The 18,164-nt window shown below is 41.5% G+C and overlaps 1 protein-coding gene across 2 annotated transcripts in view; it reads right to left on the bottom strand.

The window, feature by feature from the left end:
* The window catches only part of tubgcp2 (tubulin gamma complex component 2), a 42,141-nt gene that overhangs the window by 561 nt on the left and 23,416 nt on the right, over window positions 1-18,164 (bottom strand). For both annotated transcript variants that reach the window (XM_084322630.1, XM_084322629.1), the window contains exons 11-18: window positions 15,204-15,384; window positions 13,818-13,998; window positions 10,156-10,328; window positions 8,164-8,292; window positions 6,732-6,852; window positions 4,379-4,522; window positions 3,845-3,961; window positions 1,128-1,291 (exon numbers count right to left, since the gene is read on the bottom strand). In XM_084322630.1, coding sequence (XP_084178756.1) covers window positions 1,128-1,291; window positions 3,845-3,961; window positions 4,379-4,522; window positions 6,732-6,852; window positions 8,164-8,292; window positions 10,156-10,328; window positions 13,818-13,998; window positions 15,204-15,384 — 1,210 coding nt within the window. The remainder of the gene's footprint in view (window positions 1-1,127; window positions 1,292-3,844; window positions 3,962-4,378; window positions 4,523-6,731; window positions 6,853-8,163; window positions 8,293-10,155; window positions 10,329-13,817; window positions 13,999-15,203; window positions 15,385-18,164) is intronic.

Genomic DNA, 18,164 nt, shown 5'->3' with positions numbered 1-18,164 from the left:
TTGTTTGTACAGTTGTACAGTGTCCCCCACCCACCCCTCCTACCCAACCCCCCCCCCACTCCTACCCAATCCAATGTACAGTTTCTACGTCAAATGTATATACTTTTTTTTTCTGGACTCTTTTTGTATCACAAACAGTACTGTAATTGCAAATCTGGTATGTCATAAATGTATATAGATGTAGCAGTACTGTCTATCTGTATGTCATGTATGTCATATATGTTACGATGAATTGAAAATGGGGGACCCTGATGTAAACAAGACTAAAGTCTTTCTCTGGTCTGCATCCCCTTAACAATTGTATGTATTGAGCTGTACTGTACTGTACCCATTCTGCAATCTGTTAATAAAGTTTTCAATCAATCAATCAATCAATTGACACACACTCCTAAATGTTTATGATCTAAAGTGTTGTTATATCCCGACCAGGGGCGAAAGTACGTTGTGTATGTTTCCAAAACAGTAGAAAACGTTTTAAAATATTTGGCAGAATAAAAAGGAGGAGCGCCAAGCAGCGTGGAAGTGGTGTTACCACAGAAATCGTGTTTTGAAACACACCCTCAGCCGCCTTTCCACTTTATCACCCAAACCGGTTTCAACATGGGCACTCGCCCAAGTGTAACAGTGCAGCAAGGTAGAGATGCACCCATATGCTTTTTTTTTTTTGGACAACAATACCGGAAATCTGGTGATATATCACTAAAGTACTCAACCTCTACTGTCTTTAACTATGACTGAACACTTAACTTAACATCTTTTGATAATAAAACTTACCATCTTTTGATAATAAAGTTTGAAAAAAACTGTTCCTCTGAAAACTTAAAACAGAATTATATGGTTCTTCATCTAAGGTACTCAATTGTACTGATACCGATTACACTTTTTAAGCATTGTACGAGAGATATACATCAGAATATTGATGTGTATTGATAAAACTGGGCTGTTTCAGTGCCATAGCCAGCTATGGCAAATGGACATCAAGTAGTCCACATTTAAAATATAGGTTGATCAGGTCTGGTTTGCATATAAAATGAACCGGTTTTGATCGTTAATAATATCCCCAGTGGTATTTTAACCCAACATTACCAGTTTCCCCTCATGTGTCCTCTAGTAAACAGTGATGTTACCTGTAGATGATGTTGATCATGCTGTGCTCACAGTCGTTGGTGCTGTAGATGCTCAGTTTGTCCAGCAGGTCCAGCAGTAAGGTGCTGAAGTTGCTGTCAAACTTACTGATGGTGGCCTCGAAGCATGCATCCGCCTGCAAGGCCTCCACATGTTCCGCTAGAAACTACAGGAAGGAAGGGGGGGGGAGGGGTATTTAAAATCTAAATCCTCAACATGTTTGACATATGATGTTATAAGTAGCCCACCCCCTTCCCCCCCTGACTTTTCTTTTAAGCTATTGATCCTGTGTTTGTTTATTTTATTTTGTGTTACTGTTTCTTCCAAATGGACTGCACCTTGCTTCACTTTATTTTTATTTGTTTTATTTTCCCGTTATTACTATACATATATATTCATATCTTGTCTTTTATATAGCTTCTCTTTTTATGTAAAGTGTCGAGTCTGAAAAAGGCGCTTCTCTAAATGAGCACTTTGTCGTTTTTCAACATTAATCCTAATCCTAAACACTATTTCCTCAACTTTCCTCGAGTTGGGCCTACTACAGTTGAAAATAGTTGAGGGATTAGTGTCTGCAGGTGGCTCGAGGTCTGCTCTTCTCTCTATGATGTCACTCTGAGGAATGTCTCAGGGTGCCGATGTGGCTGAGCTCTCGAGACACACGTTGGCGAGTTACACGTCCATTTATCACATGGCCTCCTCACAATAGAACAATAGGATTAAGGTTGAAAATCTCCCATCCCCCAATTTCGTCATTATGCCAATTACCTTCCTGGTCGTTGTGCTATCCTCCTGTTGGCCTGGGGAGGGTAGTACTACATGCCTACTCTGATACATGTAGAGTCGCCAGCCGCTTCTTTTCACCTGACAGCGAGGAGTTTCACTGGGAGAGTGTAACGGTAGACAGTGGATAGGTTGGTGTTTAATGCTAATAATTCTGTGGGGTAGACAGTGGATAGGTTGCGGTTTAATGTTAATATCTGTGGGGTAGACAGTGGATAGGTTGGTGTTTAATGTTAATATATGTAGACAGAATCAGAAAGGTCTTTATTGCCAAGTATACTTTTCACATACAAGGAATTTGCTTGTAGACAGTGCATAGGTTGGTGTTTAATGTTAATATATGTGGGGTAGACAGTGGGTAGGTTCCTGTTTAATGTTAATATATGTGGGGTAGACAGTGGATAGGTTGGTGTTTAATGTTAATATATGTGGGGTAGACAGTGGATAGGTTGGTGTTTAATGTTAATATATGTGGGGTAGACTGTGGATAGGTTGGTGTTTAATGTTAATATATGTGGGGTAGACAGTGCATAGGTTGGTGTTTAATGTTAATATATGTGGGGTAGACAGTGGATAGGTTCCTGTTTAATGTTAATATATGTGGGGTAGACAGTGGATAGGTTGGTGTTTAATGTTAATATATGTGGGGTAGACAGTGGATAGGTTGGTGTTTAATGTTAATATATGTGGGGTAGACAGTGCATAGGTTGGTGTTTAATGTTAATATATGTGGGGTAGACAGTGGATAGGTTCCTGTTTAATGTTAATATATGTGGGGTAGACAGTGGATAGGTTGGTGTTTAATGTTAATATATGTGGGGTAGACAGTGGATAGGTTGGTGTTTAATGTTAATATATGTGGGGTAGACGGTGGATAGGTTGGTGTTTAATGTTAATATATGTGGGGTAGACTGTGGATAGGTTGGTGTTTAATGTTAATATATGTGGGGTAGACAGTGGATAAGTTGGTGTTTAATGTTAATATATGTGGGGTAGACAGTGGATAGGTTCCTGTTTAATGTTAATATATGTGGGGTAGACAGTGGATAGGTTGGTGTTTAATGTTAATATATGTGGGGTAGACAGTGGATAGGTTGGTGTTTAATGTTAATATATGTGGGGTAGACAGTGGATAGGTTGGTGTTTAATGTTAATATATGTGGGGTAGACAGTGGATAGGTTGGTGTTTAATGTTAATATATGTGGGGTAGACTGTGGATAGGTTGGTGTTTAATGTTAATATATGTGGGGTAGACAGTGGATAGGTTGGTGTTTAATGTTAATATGTGGGGTAGACAGTGGATAGGTTGGTGTTTAGTTTAATGTTAATATATGTGGGGTAGACAGTGGATAGGTTGATGTTTAATGTTAATATGTGGGGGTAGACAGTGGACAGGTTGGTGTTTAATGTTAATATGTCTGATGTTTTTAAGAAGGAGCTCATACTGATGACGTACTTTCTTTAGAGAATCTTTATTGTGAAAGCTTTTTATCTACTGGCTGCGAGACTAATTGCCCCTTGGGGATAATAAATATTTACTTCATTCTTGAAATAGCCATAAAACGAGGCCGATTGCTAGGCTTGCTAGGGCGTTCCACACTTTTGACAACCGTCTCTTGACAGAAAAGAAGGTGTCGCTCAACATTTATGATTCATGAATTGGCAGAGGTTTCTGTGGTCTCTATGGTAACAAAAAGACACCTCCTGACTGTGTTCACATGCTCTATCAATATGTCCTCTGTTCCCTCCGTGTATAAACATGTTAGCCATGACAAGGTTGGCAAGGTTGGCATTTCACCAACCAGTGAAATATCAGTGTCGATGATATAACAAAATTCTGGAGATGCACAACATGAAAACAACACGAGGTTTCTGCCCTAGCATAAATCAGCCATAAGAATGTTGATTTACACAGGCTCTAGTTTACGGGGGTACCTTGGTGGTCAGCTTCCTCTTCTCTGCATCCTCGGCACGTTCGCTCTGGGTAGGAGGCCCCGCCATGGTCCTGTGCTCCAGAGACAGACGGTCCAGCCTCATGCTCTGGGTGAAACGCTACAACAGCCAAGACAGAGGACATCGGAAGAGGTTGGCATTTGTAATGTACCACCTACCTTTCATGAACAGTGGGTTCCACTGATTGAATAGTTGGGTAGTAAGCAGCCTCGTCATCTGAATTCTAAATCTACCAACCAACTGAACAACAGGAGGATATTGGATACGCTGCTTAAAAGGGCCCCTATTGTAAAACTGGACACAGGAATTTTTTTTTGTTTTGCATTGTTTTTTTTGACAATGAGGGGTCGTCTCAACACTGAGAAATTGTGAAATATGTACATACATGAAATACATGAGGAAGAGATCATCTGAACGCTCATGGTCTGCATTAGATTACTTTTATCTTGGACGTTATATTGTTACTGCTGTTACACACACACACACACACACACACAATTTTACATGTCTACGAACCTCCATGCAGTTGGTGAACAGGACACAGACGGACATGAGCTTGGAGAAGATCTTGAGGAGCTCTGGGTTGGTCAGCATGCAGTCCTTCAGACAGTTATCCAGGAAGCTGGTGTGGTGGCACAGCACGTCATCGATGTTGGACGCCTGAGGAGGGAGGGGGGGGGGGGGGGATCAATTTTTTTTTTAATATATATATGGACGTAAAGAAATAATAACCACATTCTCAGAATAATCTTTATTCTCCAATGTAAAGAATGGATGGGAATTTGCATTGGTGATACAGGTGCACACACAAAGAAACACGTTCCATTAATTTATTTACCCTTTAATCAGGAAAGTATACAGAGCACTTACTGACACATATGGTATCAGGATAGTAGCACCTCGTAGTATAGTACAAAGATGTAGACTAAACATATAACTCAGCAACATATATAAGATACAGTACAATATACATATTTTACATATCCCTATATATACATATATCCATAATTAACATATCCCTATATACTGGTACATAATTTCCATATCCCCATATACATCAATTACATATACATCATTTATATATCCCTATATACATCACTTACATACATAATTTATATATTACTATATACATCATTTATACATCCATGGCATATATACATCACTTACATAATGTATATATCCCTATCAGGGTTTAGCAGCTTGGGAAGTGAAGCGAGTATCAGACAAGTGAACCATGAGGCAGTAATACTGTCTGAATATAAGTAAGAGCAGTAAGAGTTGTAGAACACAGACATATTCCTGAGACCATAGTGGCAATTGGCAAATTAAATAAGTGAAATCCTAATTTCTGTCTTTTGTTTCCCATGGTTATTTGTGGTGGCGGCTGGCTGCCGGGGGTGCGTTAGAACAGAGGATACATGTTCAGCGGTGGAAAATACTGTATACGTACCCCACAAAAGGTGTGGCTGATGTGTTATTGTCTCCATTTTCGGGACATCCATTTGTGGTGGGTCTACAGTATCTGATGTTATGTATGGGAAACACCTTTTCCTTTCAATGTCCATGTCTGCTGACGATAATAATAATGCAGGACCTGTTCAGACGTCTTTAATTGGCATGCAATTATCCTCAATGTTTTAGCGTTTAGCACACACACACACACACCGGAACACACACGCATGCATTGTCTTTGTAGGATCGCCGATGCGATTAGTCTCTGCGCTTAACCCATCCCGTCGTCCTTCCCCCCAAGGGCAGCCGGGAGCAGACAGGCGTCGGCGAGGGCCGCGCCCGGGAACCAATCCAAGTGCTCCTGTCCTTCTTCGTCAAGGACGCCACAGCGTTAGCGATCTGTTGTTGTACATGTTTTTCCATTGGGTTCATCTTATCGGAGGGGAAACCCTTGCGAGCACGGGGAGAACATGCAAACTCCACACAGAAAGGCCTGGGAGATACCCCACCTGGGTACCTGGCATCATGGAAACCTGGTCCCCAAGCGGGAATCGAACCCTGGACCTTCTTGCTGTGAGGCGACAGTGTTAACCACTACACCACCGTGCCGCTTTACCCTCTCATAAGACATTAGTGTTAGGAGTTGTTTCACACAGTACATACATGGGTGGTAAGATACGGTTATCATTTTCACACAAACATTTTGTACTATGTGTGCTTTCATATAACAATCATCTAATCTTGCTCTGTGCCAGTTAACCAGACCGCAAATTACTTCTGAATTCTGCACTGAGGTCAGCATCTATGGGTAGGAACGGTTAAACTCAGGGTACAGAGACAAACCCTTATTCATTATTGTGTGCATGTGCCATTCAAACATATATATTCTGTATGTACTCAATAAACTTCAGAACAACCTTGTGACTCTGTCTCAGTGTCACTTTGTTCTCCGAGCTCGCAATCGCTTTGGGTTAAACCATTTATTGATGGAACTGCTACCACTGGTCCGCTGGTCGATCACAACAACTTGTAAATCATAACAATTTGTAAAGAATAAAACCACACCATGATGATGTCGTTATTGTATGTGTACAGTACAGCACCGATACATCATCTTAAACCAAAGAGCTTAGGGCTGATATCATCATGAATGCCAGTGTGGCTATGCTCTCAACACAAAAGACCATTGACAGTGACACCATGTGTAGCAGTGAGCTCAGTGAGGGGAGGGGACAGGACAGAACAGGACACACTCTGGCTGCATTCCGATCAGTATGAAGGAACCCTATGCCCTACACCCTCCATGGATATATTTTCTTTAAAAACTGGCCCAGGAAGCAGGCTTTGCCACTGCGTACTGCCCTTCACAGGTTCCTACTGGCTTATTGGAATGCAGCCCTTGGTCTCTTTCACTCACTGATTTCAGGTTGTTCTCCATGATGTGCCACGTGGGCTCCATCACCTCAAACATCATGTAGTACTGGATGTTCTGCACAAAGTTCAACATGCGCTGGCGGAGGGCGAAGGCTGCAGAAAACCTGCGGGCGGGGAGGGAAGAATCAATTCATCTAATAAATCAATTACAGAAAATAATAAATTAAAATGACTGCATTGATGCTTCGAAACATTTCATTTGTGGTCTAGTCTGATGGAAATACAAAAGAAGAAGAATTTAATTCAGAAGCACGAACATTGTTCAGAAATGCTCTAAAAAGGACCATGTTAAAGTGCTTTAGCTCAATTTCAGTGTGAATTCATGAGAAAAATTTAATGCAACTAAACTTAAATGTTCAATTGTCTGTTTTCTTTTTCCAGATGAAAAATTGTTTAGAAGCACCAAACATCTGATTGGATGAATCGATTACTTAAATAATGGTTGGTAGGAGCTCTAGTAAGAATATTAATGGGACTGGGAGTCACCCGAAAGCTCCTGAAGGCTAAAATTCCAGGCAAGCTAAGCATTTTTTCCATTCTATGTTCAGTCATTAAAGGCCTTGAAATTGCCATGACAAATATTACAACATTGGGCGTCACAAATAGATATAATATTATGGTGGAAAGTATTACAACACTATACTATACTGTATTGATACAGAGAGTAGAGTGTGAAGGTGTGAAGACACTTTGCCTGAAGGGGAAGTGAGGTCATTGCATTAGCGCCGTCCTCGAAAGGTCTCCAGAGTCGTCTAAGCAATCGCCTACCACTATAGAGACCCAGGTTCAATTCCCAGCAGTGGTACTTTTGGCTTGGTCAATCGTACCTACGAACACAATTGGCAGTGTTCGTGGGTGGAAAGCTGGTGGGGTAATAGCAACTCCTATTGGTCGGTCAGATGACGTGTTCAACAAGGAGGGGATCTGTGAACCTCTGTGTGTGTTACACTCTCCCAGTGAAACTCCTCGTTGTCAGGTGAGAAGAAGTGGCTGGCGACTCCACATGTATCGGAGGAGGTATGTGGTAGTCTACACCGTCCCCCAACCGACAGTATGCGCAACACTACAACAACTAAATGATGGGTGGGGGGATGGGAGAAAATTATCAAAGAAAACGCACAATAAAATGTATTCTTACTTAGTCAAATAATAATCAAGGATTTCCCAAGCTAATTGATTAGTTGATTTAAATCAACAAATATGTAAAATCTTTGTTCTTCTATGCGCAATAACGCAAAATGACCGATATAAATATCACACTTACCAGAGATGTGCTTATAATCTTTCAAGAAATAACTCATTCAATATGGGGGGAAAAAACATTGAAATCGACTATTCGACTAACAAAGGCTTGGTCGATTAAAACCAAATCAAATCATTAATCAATTCATCCCCTATGAAAAGACAGTACTCACCATTTTGCAGAGTGCAAGGAGTACAGCTTGGCATCTTTGTTACTGACCCACACGTTGCACAGCAGCCTTTCAACGTGTTTGCAGTAGAAAATGTGTCTGAACAGCATCTGGTATCTGGTCAGCGCTTTCCTGGGGAAGGTTCAGTATTTCTTATGAGACGATGGAGACAACGTCAAAATAATACTACGTTTAACTGAATTAAAGCTGAACGTTTTAGAGTAGAAATTTCAACCTCTAAAACTAGTAGTTTGTGATGTAATTTTAGTACTGAGAAAATAAAGTGTCAGAAAAAAAAAAAAACAGGATTCCTGGAATGCTGTATGAAGCTAGAAATTATCTGTTTGACAGTGGTGTCCTATCCTCCCCACCACATTCACAATACAAGGAAGCATCTTCTAAGGTTAATGTTGGTCAACATGGTTTATAACCGGTCATTTGTTGGCATTTGTGTGGTTCCCAAGTATTTGTGAGAAGTAGAAGTGCACACAACTCCAATTTCATGAAGAAAGTATCTGGTTCACGGTTGTTGCAAGAAACAAACAGAATAGCACGCTGATGGGGCGGCTAGGTGGTGTAGTGTGCAAGGCGCTCGCCACCAACGCAGGAGACGCTGGGTTCGAGCCCAGCTCTCGGCGTTGCTACCAGCTTGGCTGGTCGTTCATACTAACACAATTGGCAGTATTAGGGGTGGGAAAGCTGGTGGGTGGGTCCTGGTCGTTGTAAACAGCGACTCCTACAGTTCGGTCGGGGCGCCTGCTCAGCGAGGAAAGGATCTAAGGGGGGTAGTGTGATCCTTCCACACGTTACACCCTCTCAGTGAGAGTACGCGCTGCCAGGTGAAAAGAAGCGGTTGATTGGCTACACATGTGTCGGAGGAAGCATGTGATAGCCTCCACTCTCCCAGACCGACTCCGACTGTAGGGGGTAGGTGCGCAGCGACCAGGAAGGGGATTGGGAATTGGCATAACGACTAACATTGGGATGGGAGAAAAACGGAGGAAAAAGGAGGGGGGAAAAGATAAAAAAAATAAAAAAATAAAAAAAAGAATAGCACGCTGATGATTGCTTTAAATGAACACGCCAACTTTCTGGGAAATTAGCTTATTTGCCATCTACCCTGGAGTTAGACAAGAAATACAAAAATACAACTCAACATACAACTCTCAGACTATAATGTAAAACGTATTTTTTAATGATAGAAATATTGTCATATTTATTATTCTAATTATTTAAATCCGAGGATATCTGCAGAATCGACGTGAACGCAATCACCATGATTTATTCTAAATTAAGTTAAAGGAACACGCCAACTTTTTGGGAAATTAGCTTATTTTCCATCTACCCTGGAGTTAGACAAGCGGATACATACCATTTTCTTCTCTGTGCATGCATTAGGCTTAGGGAACAGCCGCTAGCCTAGCTTAGCGTCATTCACTGGAAGTAGGTGTGCCAGTGTAGCCTAGTTCCCAACAGTCACGAAATACTCCAAAACGTTCCTGTAAACATGTTGTGACCTGTGTATTTACCACGTGAAAAAAAAAAAGTGCGGCTGTTCCCTAAGCCTAATGCATGCACAGAGAAGAAAAGTGTATGTACTGTATCTGCATGTCTAACTCCAGGGTAGCTGGCAAATAAGCTAATTTCCCAAAAAGTTGGCATGTTCCTTTAAGCTGAAATTAGTTTGTTTTTTGTCCACAATAAATAAGAAGATTATTGATCTGTGAGTGTCGGTATTCTGTTTGTGATCATTTATTCTCGAGGTAATTTCCCCTCCTAAAACTAGTGGAGCTTTAACTCAACATCTTGTCAATTGGCGTATGACAGATTGAGCTATGTTTGTCTGGCTGCTTGGCTTGGCTGCAGCTTTCCCCTGGCTGCAATTCAATTCAACAGGGCAACCACGCAACAATACCGTAACAGGGTCTAGGTTGAACCGGAATTATCCTAACAGTAAAATCATTGAAACTACATTGCAGTACTATGACACTGTACCTGTTGATGATGAGTGACAGCGGCCATTTGACAATGTAGTCGAAGGAGAAGGCCTCCAGGCCGCTCAGGGCCACGTCTGTGGGGTCGGCGGTGATGATGGCTTTCTCCTGCTTGGTCTCGATGGCCAGAACCCGTAGCAGCTGGGTGATGACGTCATGAGGCATTAGATCAATCTGCGGAGAGAAAGCATTAGCATTATAGAGTATGATTTTAAAGGTATGAGACATCATGATCTTTGAAGCATGAGGTCAGTCTGGGGATAAAGGCGAACAGGAATGACTTCACATGCACAGTTGTCAAACATGACACGACTAAAATTATAATAATAAAAATGACAGGGTTGAGTGCAGCTAATTGATTACCTTGCTTGAAAGCAGACCATGATCAATCAATTGAATTGCTTGCAATTAGCAACATTTGGTTCATGCAAGGTCTGCAGAATCCATTTCAAATGGTAATTCAACACAGGTTTGCAAAACATTTATAAACTAGCAATATGGATTGTTCCTCTCCCACCTCACCCCTGCCCACTTTGACTACCTGGATGGCTCAGAGTAGAGTACAGCAACTTGCAATGGGCCTGGTCTACAAGATACACTACACCACTAAGGTACCCATGTCAAAATACTTCCCAAAGGTCAGTGAATACCACGACCACAACACCAGAGGGAGTTCCACAAATCATGTTCAACCCAGATTCGGCTCAAACAAGGGACTAAACACGTTTCGCAATTATGCCACATCAATGTGGAACGCCCTACCCACAGCCTTACATCTTTTTGAATCCCTACCCACCTTCAAAACCGCTCTCAAAGAGCACCTACGGGAGGCTGCAATTCGAAACTGGCCCCCGTAAATGTCCTAACCCCCCCTCCCACCCACCCACCCCCTCCTAATGTACAGTTTCCTCCCCCTCGTATGTATATATTTTCTGTTAGGATCTCTGTTTAACAGTACTGTATATTTGCATATCTTGTATGTCAAGATAAATGATATATATCTGTATATCTGTATGTTGTGTATGTCATAAAATGTCATTATGAATTGAAAATGGGGGACCCTGATGTAAACAAGACGAAAGTATTTCTCTGGTCTGCATCCCCTTAACAATTGTGTGTATTGAGCCATACTGTAGCCATTCTCCAATCTGTTAATAAAGTTTTCAATCAATCAATCCTTTATAACCTGTAGATGGAGCTGTTGAGTTAAACATGGCAGACCTTGCAGATACTTTTGGGCGTTTCTGCTTTTATTAGGACCGTAGAGAGTAGACTGACAGGAAACATGGGGGGGAGAGGGGGGCGCAACACAGTTCACAGGCCGGATTCAAACCCAATGAGGCTAAATGGGAGTGAGGATGCAGCCGTCATATCCTGTGAGAACACTCAGCATGTGTCCTGCCAAGTGCATGTGAGCGGATCGGCGCGGGCGAGAAATCCGCTCTTCGCTCTAGACGGCTTGTTCCGCTCCGCTAATCGCTCATGTTGACCCCGCCCCCAAGTCGCTCTCCGCTCGCTCACCGCTCACCTTGAATCGAGCGCTCCCCATCGCTCGGCAGAATTTTAATTTTTTTGGAGCATGATGTAAATTTGCTTGATTTGACCAAACTACAACAGTCTACACCCCCTGGGTCCCTTAACAATTGTTTGTATTGAGCCGTATTGTAATTGTACCCATTCTGCAATGTTAAATAACGTTGTTTATCCATTCACTAGCTCTACTAAGCGATGATAGCTAGCCTAGCCACAGTGCTATGGTCGCTGCCATTAACGTTAGCATGTAAGCTAACGACAACAACAATGGCGTCATATACTTTTTCTAACAGGATGTGAGTGACGGTTCACCCTTCTAATTGGTTGAAAATGGCCTTCATGTTTGTACATCGCCATCTGTTGCTTTGGCATTGTACTACATGTATATTACATCAGTGTTAAACCACTGTGAGCGGCCCGGAGTGGATTGGAGCGGAGGAGAACTCTCGCTCCGGACGTCGCGCCGACCCATTTTAAAACCCACTCCGTCGCTCACGTCAAAACCACCCGCTCCGCTCACGCTCCGATCCGCTCACATGCTCTACTCCCACCCTCCCACTCCCGCCCTCCCATCCCAATAAATGAAGCCTCGTCGGAACCCAGGCCGTTGCGGCTACACGGTACATAGCTCACCAGGCACGGCCAAACACCTCCACCAGGGTTCCTGCGTGGTCCTGGGTTCACAGACATTGCGAAATGAAATTCAAGTACTTTCAAGTACTTTTCCAAGCACTATTTTTCATTTTAAAAGGGCATTTAAAAGGATACAATTCACTTTTAAATGCAGTTTTTTTTTATAGAAAAAAATATCGGATCAAATATTTATGGCTTAAAACCAATTTCCGACAATTATTAAATAAAAAGAAAATATTTCTTGATTCAGAACAATTTTATCATGGATGAACAAAACTTTCAATGCGAATGGTTGATTTGAATTTCAAGGACTTTTTAAAATGGGGTGTTTTCAAGGAATTCCAGGCCTAGACTTTTTTTGGGTAAAAAAAATCAAGCACTTTAACACTTTGATTGCCTAAGGCTAAATTCATGATATACCATAGGTTGCCAGCTCTATTTGTCTATGGAGAAGTTCCCCTTCTTTGCAGGGCTATAACTTTTTAAATTCTATTGCTAAATTGCCATTATTAGGGCCCATTCAATGTCCTATATGTATTGTTCAGGGTGTATGAACGTTAAACTTTTTCATTCACATATTCATACTAAAATATGATCTAAAGTATAAGTATGTTTTCATCTCTTTCTGCAGCTTTCTCCAGAACGTGATTTATAGCCCCAAATGCATTATATTGATGATCAAATACAGTTTGATAGCAATCGGCGCGATATAAAAAAATCCAACTGGACGGACTTCTGGAAGTTACTAAACGTCATCTGATGTTGACCGGATGGGCGTTTATAATTCCGTGGGCAGCGTTATACCATTCATCTAATGTGGGTCAAATGTTCATCATAGCAGTTAGTGTCGAACACGGAAATATTACACGCTAAAACTCACCCCAGTCTCCGCGGGCCGTTGGGCGATCAGTTTTCAGTAGACAGTTTTCCATTATGGGATGTAAAAATATCCGGTCCATTTCCAGCTTGTATAATACTATTATACAAGCTGGAAATGGACCGGATATTTTATATTATACTATATTATTATATTATATATATATATAATAATTATATATATATATATATATATATTATATAATTATATTATATAATTAATATTATTATATTATATTATACGTCCAAATCATGTTGTTTATCGAGTTATTGGCAACGGATCGCTATGTATTGTGACGAGCTAGAGTGCCGGAACCTATACCGAGTGCCCGGAAGTAATATGGGTGAACAGCACATCGTCCAAGTAACTTCCTGTTTGGCGATTGCGCAGATCGGCCACCAGATGGCGCTCTTGAACCGCTAGAGGGTTCAGTGGGGCTTTTTGGTGGGTCTCAGGCCAGCGGATGGGAAATATGAATCCGATCACAGATTTTTGAAATATTGATATCAAAGACGAGCTACAGCGTCTTCGGCAACTTGAGCATGGCGGGGAAGGACGCCTAAACTCGTCTTCTGGCAGTTAAAGTGTTAAGGACCTTGTGCAAACCCTGCTCAACCCACCTTCAGGTCATCTTTGAAGGGATCCGTGTTGGCGGTGCTCATCCTAAGAGCCAGCTCCAGCAGAGCCTCCAGCCGGGGAGGGACGATGTCGTCCACCGGCTTCTTCAGCTCCTCCTCAGTCAGGTCCATGAAGTGGACGAAGAAGTCTCCTTTGTCCATCAGGAAGTAGTGCTTGATGGATCTAGAGGGGGGAGGGAAATCAGGGTGGTATCCGATTGCCCAGAAGGGTGTTTTGATTAGTCATATTTAAAAATAATAATAATTGCGTAGCTTCCAAAGCTGTAACTTGTCATCATTTTTTATACATAAACCTATCCCTCAACATAACCATCACCAGCTACAAATTAAAAATATCTTTTTTAAAACATCCTTCCAGGCAATGGGATCTCGACACTACCATCTCGGCCCATTATTTTATTATGGGTCACATGATCAAATTGAGAGCACCATATATCACACCTGTGTGAGATGAGATCATCAACTAATGCGCAAACCTGAAGAAGCAGCGATGAGAATTGATTGATATTGATTATTTTTTTTAATACTTGCTGAATATGAATAAAATAACAAACAAGTCGGTCACTATGTGGCAAATTCTACTTGGTTTAGGAAGAACGTATTCTGTGAAATGAATAGAAGATGAACATTGTTACTCTTTGATGAACATTGTTACTCTTTGATGAACATTGTTACTCAGCTGATAGAGTTGTGACCTTCCTGATGACTTGTCGTACAAAACTTTGGATAAAATGCTAAATGCTAAATGACTAAATGTAAATGTAAAATGTAAGATGGCTGATGGGAGGGGTTCTCTCTTTGTTTTAGACAGTCCGACTGCTAAAGAAGAGTTACACGGTACATGTTTTTTTTTATCTACTTTTTCTCCTTTTTTCTGCGATTTTTCTCACCATCCCAATTTACCTCTCGTGCCAATTCTCCCTCCCCTGTCCTGATGGTTGCTCGCATATGCCCCCCACTGGCCGGTTGTAGGGAGGATAGAAGCCTTGCATCACATGTCCCCTCCGATACACGAGGAGGCAGCCTGTCACATCTTTTCACCCGCCAGCGCGGACTCTCATTTGGCGAGGAGTAACGTGTAGGAGGCTCACACTGCCCCCGCCATTTTCCTGACTTTGCTGTGCAGGCGCCCCAACTGACCTGTAGGAGTCGCTGTTCACAACGACCAGATTACCACCCTTCGACTACCCACCCGCTAACTCTGCCAATTGAGTTAGTATGACGGCCGGGCCCAAGCCGGAGGCAACGCCAACAGCCGGATTCGAACCCGGTGTCTCTTGCGTTGGTGACGAGCGCAATGTCCGCTGCGCCACCCAGCCGCCCCTACACGGTACATGTTTCAACTTAATATGGATCCTCTTGCTGTACCTGAGACGTGACACCAGCTCCTTCTCCTCCATGAGGAAGTCCAGCAGGACCTTGCTGGCGTAGTAATAGGCTTTCTCTATCTGCTCCACATAGGCCCTCTCCTTCAGCGTGTAGAGGACCTCCTTGGCATCAGGACACGTCACGTCACGCCCACACTCCCGTACCACATTCAGGTACTTCCCTACATAACACAAATATATTATTTTAATATTCCAGATTTATTCGATTTTATATATTCTTTATATTCTCACACATGCTGTTACAATTTTCAGTGGAGGTTAGGGCTGGGAGGTATACGAAATATGAAAGTATAGCGTCATATATATGTATACATACAAACTGTATATATATATTTTTAAAGCTATACCGTCACATACCATCAAAACTAAGGAAAATATAGTGATATGATATTTGGGGTATGTTGCCCAGCCCTAGTGGAGGTGCACTGATGGTATAAACAGGGCTGAGCTGGTTCCTAAGTACTTGTACCCGGATCGGCAAATGAAGCTGTCCCGATAACAATACACTTTTATTTTCTCATCTCATATTTTAAATATCATGTTTTATTTATTTAACCAGGTATTACACGCGAGTGCATCAATAGATTGAATGAATGAATAAACAATATCCTTTCACATAATGTTTAGAATAGGGGTGCACGATATAGATTTTTTGACACCGATATCGATAACTTTCTGCTCCTCAAGGTCGATACCGATATATATATATTTATTGTATTACATTTTTTTTTTATTATGTATATTCCTGTAGTGTTGACCTAACCAGATTTATCATGACATGAGCGTTACTACTATGAACAAAACAAAGCCAAGAGAACAGTTTTGATTCTTCAAATAAAGTGACTATATTTATTTTTCCAAATAAATATAATTTGAGTCAATCACAAAATTCACAATCCGTCAATGTCATTAACAATGTGTTTCCCTGAACAATGAGTGAACTAAAAACCAACAGGTATTGTGCTTTGTCAGTAGGGATGGGTACCGTTCACATTTGAACCGATACGGTACCGGTACCTGTGAATCGATACCGGTACCCAATGGTACCTTTTTCTTTTTGTATTTTCTTTTTTTATTATTTTTTAAACAAACATATAAACAAACATGACAACACACGATAAGATATACAAGCGAAGCATTAATTGTCAGGGCACATCCAATGAGTTCACATTTTAGTTAGTTGTCTTATATAAGATATACCCCTAATACCTGTTATCTAAAAAAACCTACACACATATGCTCAGCTCGAACCCCCCCCTCCCGGACCCCACCTTGAGAAGTACCTCCACTATCCCTCGCACCTAACCAGACAATACCATTATAAGCTAGCTTTTATTCTCTCCACCACTTCTAACCACATTGACATTTTGGATTCATTGAGACCCAGAATTCTTGCTGTAGATATTTCATGGTAAATTACATCGAGATATGTAAGAAACCAAACTTTACGGCAATTTTTTTCCGGTTGAAACCAGCGTGATGCGATCAGCTTTTTGGCTACTGTGATACCCGATAAAACCAATCTCTTTAGCTGTGGATTCACTGCAAACTCAAAAACATCATTCAATAGTAATACCGAGGGGTGTACAGGTATATTCCAAGATACGAGTTTTGATATTTGTTGGGTCACATCTTTCCAGAATGCCTTAACTGGTGAGCAGTCCCAATACATGTGCATAAATGTCCCTTCGTCCCCATTTGTACATTGGGTGCATTTGGGATCTTGTTTAAGCCCCATTCGGCACAGTCTTATAGGAGTCAAGTATGTCCTGTGAATATAGTTAAGATTGATTTGTTGATGATCCGGGTTCCTTGATGTAAGTCGGACATTTGCCCAGGCTCCTTGCCAATCAAAGAGTCAAGTTGGAGGGTTTCATACGAGGACGTTAGTAATTGATGATAAAATTCTGAAACAAAACCTCTCGATGTCTCTCTTGCGTAGAAGAATTTGTGGCATCTGTGGTGTTCAATTGGTCTGTCTAATGGAATGGTACCTTTTTCTGTACTTTAGTCTCTAAAAATGTAATCTACCTACCTCAGTTGTGAAAAAAAAATCCAAACTTCAAATAACCACATTTTCGACCGTTTTCGGCTTGCCATTGCCCCGACTGCTTTGTTGTTGAATCAAGTCAAAAGCCTAAGTAAGCATATATTGTGCGTGTGAACGTTGACATGCAAAAAAGTTTAAATAAAATGTTTTTAAAGTGTAAAAAAAAAAAAAAAAATGTATCAGAGCTATCAATAATTTTATCGGGTTTATCGGGATGACGTCATAATTGCTGATATCGGCCCGTTAATTATCGACCCGATAATTATTGTGCATCCCTAGTTTAGAACGTCCATTTGTCCTCCATTTGGAAGAAACAATGGTTGTTATGTGCAAAACAATGGTTGCTATGTTTTGATACGGGAAATATATCAACACGGATGTAATAAATTGGTGTCTTATTTCTGGATCTTGAAAACAAGTCACAGTGGAACGGTCATATCATGCTTTTCCAGTGTTTTATCTGCTCAGAAATTAGGAATTTTCTTTTTTGAAAGTGGTTAACAAATGGTTAACCACTTGTAGGTTCCATACAAGGCCTCTATTGATGCACTGCACCCATGTTTCATATTAACCCTTTGGTTGCCGAAAACCTAGATCTACGTTTCTGTGGCCCAGCGGTTGAGGTTTCTGTGTCGTTATTTCTTTTATTAGCTATTGCCATTCATAATCCATCGAGGCACCTTGTGCAGGCTGTCCTGAATGTGTCCGAGATCGCAAATGGCCAATACCGCTGCCTAACGCCTTGCGGCCACTATTGCACTCCATTTGAAACGATGTGGCTTGGCGTCTGGGCCGAGCAGGGCCGTGGGGGCGGGGTCTGAACAGTCGGGCGAGACAAGCGGTTACCACAGTTGCCTCGACGAGGCCCCCGCCCCCCCTGTTCATATTCAT

This window comes from Notolepis coatsorum, assembly GCF_963971535.1.
Source record: "Notolepis coatsorum genome assembly, chromosome: 10".
NCBI classification, from domain to species: Eukaryota; Metazoa; Chordata; class Actinopteri; order Aulopiformes; family Paralepididae; genus Notolepis; species Notolepis coatsorum.
Note: the sequence above shows the minus strand (reverse complement) of the source record. Positions and strands in the feature narration are given on the sequence as shown.